Below are 8,546 nucleotides of genomic sequence, written 5' to 3'. Positions count from 1 at the left end.
ACCTTCTCCCACCTGCCATTCCTCGCCTTCCCCGCCCCGCTCCCACTCAGTCCTCCAAATTCTGAGCCCCACCCCTGAGACCTACCTGCCCCCACGGCGGTGCCAGTGGTCCCCCCGCTGGCCTGAGGTTCTCCTGGGCCCTGGGCCGGGACCAAGACTCGGAAAGGGGACTTCCGGCGGGAGCGGCCAGCTCGAGTGCTGTCTAGTGCCGAGCCCCGAGCCCCGAGCCCCTCACCAAGTTGCTGCGCCCCGGAGGCGGCAGGGCTCTGGCCAAAGTGGCATCGCAGTCGTGCGGGGCCCGGCTCCGCGCATGGGGGAGCTCCGGGTCCGCCAGGCCGGCTCGGCAGAGCTCAGCCGGAGTCCCTCCGAGGCTTTTTTTCGGGAAGCACGCAGCCGCCGCCGCCTCCTCCGGGACATTGAGGGGCGCGCGGACGGCGCTCGGCCCGGCCGGCTGCAGGCGCAGCGGCCCCTGGCGGTCGAAGCAGAACGAGGAACCAAAGGATCTCTGGCCCCCGCGGTTCCTTAACGGTGAACATCTCCCGGGTGCAGGCCGGAGTCACTCAGAGAAGTCCCTCAAAACGCTCCAGGTTTGGGGGCTTCCGGGAGGTGGGGCGGGGGAGGGACTGAGTGTGAGGAGTGACTTCCCAGACCATCGGGGGTTTTAAGCTTTAAAGATTCCAGAACTGCAGTAATATGGTAGCCACTAACCACGTGTGGTTATTTAAATTTAAATAGAAATTAAATAAAATGTAAAGATTGGGTTTTTCATTCGCACTCACCACATTTCGAGTGCACAATAGCCATTTGTAGCTAGGGACCACTGTGCTGGTGGGAAAAATGAATAATATTCTCATTGCACAAAATTCTCTCTGACAAGCCTCTTCTAGATTGATATGTCAGCCTCTGCTGTTAAAAGGTTAAAATTCAGGCGGGAATAGCAAATGATCTCTACCCTAGGAGAGGTGTCCTCAGGGGCAGGAAGGACTAGCTAGGGGTAGAGGTAGAGCAGGCAGGAGGGCTACCATAGGCTGGTCCCTCCGGATGAGAGGTGTGAACCCCAATTTGGAAACTAAACTCTGAGACTCAATTTCTTCATCATCATAACAACTGCAGTATAATCGCAATTTTATAACTCTTTACAGGGCAAGATTTTGGATGTGAAAGCATTAGACAAATGGGAGGAGGCGGTCTGTGAATGTGTCTCTTTACAGGAGGGACAGCCCTCTTAGGTTAAGAGGGCTTTGGGGTTGGGGTAATGGGGAAGAGAGATGCAAGGGAAAGAAGCCCAGTTCTGAGCTCTGAGCCACAGCATGTGGCCGGGGATAAAGGGGCCTGTCTTAAGGATGCCCAACCCTTCTCCCTAGCTGAGGCCTTGCATCCCTGGTAGAGCCAGTCACTGAGAAGAGGCTCAGTTCCCAGCAGAGGAGAATAGTTCACAAGTCTGCTTCTTCCCACTTCACCCCCCACTTTCTCCTTCTCACTGTGCTGCCTCAGGGAGGAGTAGAGGTGATGGCCTTCTCGCCAAGTTCTGGGGCAGTCTGAGGACGGAGGAAATGTGATGATGCCAAGAGGAGGAAGTGAGAGGTTCAGGGAGAGGAGAGCTTTAGGATTTGGGTATGACCTGAGGGCTGTTCTGGAGCTCAAGAGAGCTGTTGACATCCCTGCGGACCATCTGATGTGTCTCTGGGGCATGACTCTGTGGCCTACTTGCAGCCACACCATGCTGGGTGCTGTGAAGAGCAGGGATTAGGGATCTGGGTGACAGAGAAGTGGTAAGCAAAGTGTCCCAGAAACACTGAATAATAAAAATAGCCAGGATGCTATATTTTTTCTCTTGTCTTTGGCTTGCCGCTGCTGTTTATGCCCATTGATCTGAGCGCTGGCTACAGTTTTTCTCAAACAGAAGGGAACTACCCATAGCAACAGCATGTTCTTTATCTGCCTGTCTGCCTGTGCCACTCTGTATCTTTGGACTGATTTTTTTTTTCTTGTGACTTCTTTTTCTCTGGCTCTCTCTGCCCAGAGTGCAGGCACAATTATAGCAAGTCTAAAAATGTGAATGACCATTATGAGATTTTTATCTGGAAGCTGCCAGGAAAGCCACTCCTTCTGGGGGCACAGTTTAGCCCAGGAACAGAGAAGGTTATGGTCAGGAAGCATCCTGCCCACAAAGCCCAGAGGTGGAGTCCCAACCATGAACAGAGGTGGAGTCCCAACCATGAATTCAGTGGTCCCTGAGAGCTACTTTCGAGTTGCACTAGGGCCACAAGGGCCCTGGACCCTGAATGGGGTATAAGAGTCTCTAGAGACCTACTAATCAGTTCCATGAGACCACCCTTCCCCTTACAGGCAGGAAACAGCCTGGCCTCTGTCTCCCCCTCGTGGCAGCGGTAGAACTTGTTCAGCATCCCCAGACTGCTCTCAGCCTCTGCCTTAAGAGAAGGCGGGGGAGGGTGGGAGAGGAGGAACCCCAACTCTTCTCTCTACCTTTCACCTCCCTCTTAACTCTTCCTCCCTGATCCCGCCAAATCAGCTTGGTTCTTAAAACAGAATCGGATTTGGACGTCCGGAGACTGACATGGGCGTGAACCTCTCGTTTGCTGTCTGACTTCTTGGAGCAAGTCTGTAAAATAACAGGATCGTAGCGTCATCGGTAAAAATAGATAATAATAAAACCTACCTTTAAGGGTTGGTGTGAGGTATAAATGGCCTAATATGTGGAAAGTGCTTTTTAGAGGATCTACTAAGTAATAAGTCCTCAATAATAGTAGTTACTGTGGTTATCCACACTAACTAGACCTGTGGTCAGGGGAGGTCTAAGTGGGGAAATCTGGTCCTGAGAGACAAAGCGGAGTCGAAGTGGCAACCGCTCTCCCAGATCGAGGTGGTCTTCACGGAGCCGGGAAACTTACCCCCAGCTCCCTAATTCAGGATGGCTGGCTCCAGCCTGCGTGGTCACCACCCCAACACCACGCCAGCTTCCTCGCCCTCACTCTCTCACTCCAGTAGACCCAGCCAGAGGTGTTATCACACCAGGTGCTTCATACCTAGCGGTAGCAGAAGCGGCTGGTTTCGCTGAGGTCACCAACCCCATCAACTCGCCGGGCAGGCTGGCCACAACTGAGAACGAGGGGACACCATCCTCTCGTCACAATAGGGAGGTTCTAGCTGATGACTAACCTAGCGCACGGCTGAAACAGTGTCCTCTCCATCCCCTTCCCACAAGAGCAGACCCTTCTCCCCCCAAGGAACGGGGGCGGGGCGAAGCCGGAACCCGGCGGGGAGATGCGGCGAGCCAGTGGGGCGGTTCCGGGGTGGCCCAGAACAGGAGGAAGTTTTGCCGGGGACCCGCCCTGCCCGCCGGGAGCCAATGGTGGGGTAGAGCGGGCGGGAGCGAGCCCCGCCCACCGCGAGCCCTAGGGGCGGGGCCTTTCTTGGGGCGGGGCCACGGCCGAGGGCGGGGCAGGGAGGCAGCATGCTAAACCGGGTGCGCTCAGCCGTGGCGCACCTGGTGAGCTCCGGGGGCGCCCCGCCCCCGCGCTCCAAGTCTCCAGACCTGCCCAACACGACCTCGGCGCTGCCCGCCGCCCCTCCGGAAGCGCCCAGGAGCCCTCCAGCGAGGGCTGGGAGCGGGAGCGCAGTGCCGGTGAAGACAGCAGAGGCTCGAGCGAGCTTCTCCCGACCGACCTTTCTGCAGCTGAGCCCGGGGGGGCTGCGACGCGCCGACGACCACACTGGCCGCGCTGTGCAAAGTCCCCCGGACACCGGCCGTCGCCTGCCCTGGAGCACGGGCTATGCCGAGTGAGCGCCCCTGGGGACACCCTAACCAGGATGGGAGACCCACCCCCACTGCCCTCCTCACCTCAGCATCTTAGGCGCTGGGTGCGTCCCCCTTGCTGTGCTCGGTGCCAGCAGCTGCCTTTTCCCAGAGCCCTTGCTATCCTCTGGGCTGCGGGCCGCACCTCCTCCCAGCCCTTTCTCCGGTCGGCGTAGCCTTCCTCCGGACCTTCCAGCTCGCTGACCACCCTCACCTGCGCCGCCTCAGGACCCTGTTCCCTCCCAGAGTCTGGAGGGTTGAGGGCCCCGCGAAGGATGAGTTAGCCTGTGCCCAGTCGTGGCCCAGCAGTTTACTGGCTAAAGGAGGAAGGGTTTCAAGGAGCGGGGGGTGTCTTTTAATAAAGGAGATGGCGACTAGAAAGACTCGCTCCCAGACTTACCGACCCCAGCGCCCCAGTTCCCTGTCCCTCTTACCATTCCCCTCCCCCTCTACACCCAGAAATAGTCCGCGACACCTGGCGGCCGCGAGCTTACCCAGGGACAGGGGCGGGGGCCGTGCGGGGAAGCGGAAGGGTCCCCTTTGAACACCCCCGGGCGGGTGGACTCGCGCTGGCCAGGCAAGGAAGTGGATACCCGGAGGAAGCCGCGGGCTTGCTCCCAGGCGATGTGTGTTTTTAATGCCTGTGCTGGGAAAACGGAGCACAGAGAGACATGGGGGCGCTGAGGTCGCCGAGGGTGGTGGCTGGTGGACCTGTGGCCCCATCATCTCTTTAGCTTCTTCCTATTTGGGAAGAGGTGGCGGTTGGTGGCTCCCGCGCAATGCCAGTGGGCTCCCATCCCTACCTTATTTCAATTCCTCTTTCGCGGTCTGGGCTGGAGTACTTCCTCATTGCCAAAGCAGCAGAAACTTTCACTACAAGGTTTTAGGATACCGGTGGGTGTGCGCATGAGGTCGGGGTGCTGTGGGACAAGGCACTAGAAGAGTTGATTGGGTTTCAGGGTGAGATGTAAGGTCTTGGCAAGCGGGGAAGTAAAACCTCGGGCCCCCCAACCAGCCCTTCCCTCTGGCAGCACGGTTAGGGATGCCTGCTTTGCCAGGGGTGGGGGACTTGAGGCAGGCAGGTGCTGCTGCCAGCCTTTGTATGAGGTGGTGGGGCCTGACTCCCAGACAGTACTCCCTGTGCTTTGCCTTGCCTCTCTTCTCCCTCTGGCCTGGATCCCAGGTGGCTGTGACCTTTCTCAGCTTGGCCAGCAGGCCAGAGAGAAAGAGAGAGTGTGCGTGTGTGTGTCTAAGGTGGGAGTTATTCCAGGACCTGGTCTGGTGTCCAACCTGATGTGGTCATTCTGGCCCGGCAGGGTCATCAACGCTGGCAAGAGCCGGCACAATGAGGACCAGGCTTGCTGCGAAGTGGTGTATGTGGAAGGTCGGAGGAGTGTTTCAGGGGTACCTAGGGAGCCCAGCCGAGGCCAGGTAAGCCCCCAGCCCTCTTCCTAACCTGCAGAGACAGAGTGACTCATCTCCCCAGGGATTCTAGGCACCTGGTTTTAAATCTGAGACATGTGCAAGACCCACCTCCTCCTAGCTCACACTAGCTTTCTGCTTCTGGCATAGAACCTTTATCTGGCATTGATCAGTTAGATTTGACCACGTCAGTATGAATATTTAGTTTTCCACTTAAAATGTTCATGTATTTATGGACGATTTAATTAATTACTAACGCTTATTTTTGCACCTTTTATCCTCTGAATTTGGCTTTTTTAATGCTTTACCTTCTGTCACAAAGTAGGCCCTTGGGGAATGAGTGAATAAATCTAATTTCCTTTATTGCCAGGCTTTGCCCTCCTCTCTGATGTGTGTATGGATGCCCAGAGGCTTACTATTCATCCTGCATAGCATGCACACACACACACACACACACACACACACACACACACACACTCTCACACACTCAGTCACTCACTCACACTCACACTCACACTCACTCACCTCCAACTTTTCCTCCACCAGGGACTCTGCTTCTACTACTGGGGCCTGTTTGATGGGCATGCAGGGGGTGGAGCTGCCGAAATGGCCTCCCGGCTCCTGCATCGCCACATCCGGGAGCAGCTGAAGGACCTAGTGGAGATACTCCAGGACCCCTCCCCACCTCCCGTCTGCCTCCCATCCACTCCGGGGGCCCCAGCTCCCTTGGACTCCTCTCACTTGGTTGGTCCTCAGTCTTGCTGGTCTTCACAGAAGGAAGTGACCCATGAGAGCATGGTAGTGGGGGCCATTGAGAATGCCTTCCAGCTCATGGTGAGTGGGTGGCCCGGGCCAAGGGCCTGCTAGACAGATACTCTGGTCAGTTCTGTGTGAGGTTCAGGTGGCCTGAGAACCCCCAATACCTTAGAAAGCCTGAGCAGAGGTTGGTTCAGAGGGGCAGGAGAAGGGGGAGTTACACCCGTATCTTCCCTCCTCCCTTCCAGTGTGGCTTGGCTGGACCAGTTTACTTTTGCAGAGGGAGGGGGATGGCTGTAACCCTGGAAACTTTTCTTCATCCACCCCCTTCTACCCTTCCTCACGTGGCAGGATGAGCAGATGGCCCGGGAGCGGCGTGGCCACCAAGTGGAGGGGGGCTGCTGTGCACTGGTTGTGGTCTATCTGCTAGGCAAGATCTATGTGGCCAATGCAGGTGACAGCAGGTATGCAGGGAAGGGGGAGGGCTTTGAAAGTGGCTACAGGAGGTCACACTCTGGGATAGGGGTACAGAAAAGAATGAGATGTCGGATGTTACAAATTAAAGACCGGAGGGGGTCAGGAGGGATTACAGACATAAGAAAGGGCCCGAAATAGCCATGCGTGGAGGAAAGCTGAGGGTCTGGGTTCGGGATCCTGAAGGCCATTATGGAGAAGGCCTGGTCTTTCTGGAATTCTCCACGAGGGGGCCGAGGAGAGCCAAGCTCAAACTTTTTCCTTCTCCGGGCAGAGCCATCATTGTCCGGAATGGTGAAATCATTCCAATGTCTCGGGAATTCACCCCAGAGACTGAGCGCCAGCGTCTTCAGCTGCTCGTAAGTGGGAAAAAAACTCCCACTCCTGTTCTTTGTTGAGCCTCGTGCCTGTCTGTACCCTATGTCCCAAGGACTGCCCCACCCCCACTCCACGGACAGCTCCTTACTGGGAGGAGCACTAGGCTGAGGTGGTGGAGGAAGCAGCAGGAAGGAGCGTGGGCTGTTCCGGTGCTCCCACCATGGCCCCAGCTGAGGAGGAAATGGAGTCAGAGGTGTGGAGGGAACAGCAAAGGCCCCTGAGGGGCAATATGGTTGAGAGCTTTAAGCACTGGCTCTGGAGCCGGACTGCCTGGGATGGAATCCTGGTTCAAGTACATTGCTAATTGTGACTTTGGACAGCTCTCCTAACCTGCATCAGTAGTTTCTGCCTTTAGGATGGCCGTGAGCAGTAAATGAGTTAATATACGTTAATATTAGACAGTGCACAACACCTTGTAAACTTCGTTTAAGGGAAGGCTGTAATTAAGATCATTTATACACCAGGGTGTGCTGTAAACCTAATGCCCTCTGGCCACTCCCAACCCCAGGGCTTTCTGAAACCGGAGCTGCTGGGCGGTGAATTCACACACCTCGAGTTCCCCCGCAGAGTTCAGTCCAAGGAACTGGGTCAGAGGATGCTGTATCGGGACCAGAACATGACCGGCTGGTAACACTTCCCTCAGAGCTGGGCCCATTCCCGTGGTGACACAACCAGTCCCTCACCAGCAACAAGGTGGAAGCTGGAGGCTGGGCCAGGCTGGGAGTTGGGAGGATATGGCCCCTCTTAGGGTTTTGTGTGAGGGGCGTGGCTCCTAGGGGAGAGGGCCTTTGATGCCTGGGTGATGCCTCCTCTACTCCCCCCTCCCCAGGGCCTACAAAAAGATCGAGCTGGAGGATCTCAGGTTTCCTCTGGTCTGTGGGGAGGGCAAAAAGGTAACTCCACGGTAGAGGTGGGAGAGGGCAGGAGGACCCACCGCAAGTTGTCTAGGGAGGTGGAGGTGCTACCTGAGGGCAGGGGTGGGAGGGGCCGTGCTTTCAGAGAGGCTGAGAGAGGGCTATGGCAGCACCCCTGCCTCATTGCCTTTAGGCTCGAGTGATGGCCACCATCGGGGTGACCCGGGGCTTGGGAGACCACAACCTCAAAGTCTGCAGTTCCACCCTGCCCATCAAGCCCTTCCTCTCCTGCTTCCCCGAGGTGAGCCACATGGGGACCTTCTTAACCACACCTTCCCTCTGGGGATGTTGGGCTGGCTTTTGCCACAGGTCTCTTCATCCCCAAGCTCCCTCTCCACCCTCTTTCCCCACCAGGTGCAAGTGTATGACCTGACGCAGTACGAGCACTGCCCAGATGACGTGCTAGTCCTGGGGACAGATGGGCTCTGGGATGTCACCAGTGACTGTGAGGTCGCCGCCACTGTGGACAGGGTGCTGTCAGCCTATGAGCCCAATGACTGCAGCAGGTAGGGGTTGAATGGCGGTGACGGTGACGGATGACAATGGGGAAGGAAGGGGCAAAGGGAAGCAGCGAGAGCCCTGTGTATGTATCTTCCCATGTACATGTTGGTGCCCATGTGCTCCTGGCAGGTACACAGCTCTGGCCCAAGCTCTGGTCCTGGGGGCCCGGGGCACCCCCCGGGACCGTGGTTGGCGTCTCCCCAACAACAAGCTGGGTTCCGGGGATGACATCTCAGTCTTCATCATCCCCCTGGGAGGGCCAGGCAGTTACTCCAGAGGCTCAG

General features: G+C 56.9%; 1 protein-coding gene across 1 annotated transcript in view; it reads left to right on the top strand.

Moving 5' to 3' along the window:
• The first annotated feature begins 3,426 nt into the window (after positions 1-3,426).
• PPM1J (protein phosphatase, Mg2+/Mn2+ dependent 1J) overlaps positions 3,427-8,546 on the top strand; it is a 5,585-nt gene continuing 465 nt past the window's right edge. Inside the window, exons 1-10 of the mRNA XM_006919809.3 lie at positions 3,427-3,801; positions 5,134-5,248; positions 5,786-6,073; positions 6,347-6,459; positions 6,744-6,828; positions 7,356-7,474; positions 7,677-7,740; positions 7,895-8,002; positions 8,116-8,267; positions 8,392-8,540. Of these exons, the coding sequence (XP_006919871.1) occupies positions 3,476-3,801; positions 5,134-5,248; positions 5,786-6,073; positions 6,347-6,459; positions 6,744-6,828; positions 7,356-7,474; positions 7,677-7,740; positions 7,895-8,002; positions 8,116-8,267; positions 8,392-8,540 (1,519 nt within the window). The 5' untranslated portion in view covers positions 3,427-3,475. The remainder of the gene's footprint in view (positions 3,802-5,133; positions 5,249-5,785; positions 6,074-6,346; positions 6,460-6,743; positions 6,829-7,355; positions 7,475-7,676; positions 7,741-7,894; positions 8,003-8,115; positions 8,268-8,391; positions 8,541-8,546) is intronic.

This window comes from Pteropus alecto, unplaced genomic scaffold (genome assembly GCF_000325575.1).
Source record: "Pteropus alecto unplaced genomic scaffold, ASM32557v1 scaffold106, whole genome shotgun sequence".
Taxonomy (NCBI): domain Eukaryota; kingdom Metazoa; phylum Chordata; class Mammalia; order Chiroptera; family Pteropodidae; genus Pteropus; species Pteropus alecto.
The sequence above is the reverse complement of the archived record's forward strand: the minus strand, read 5'-3'. Positions and strand labels throughout refer to the sequence as shown.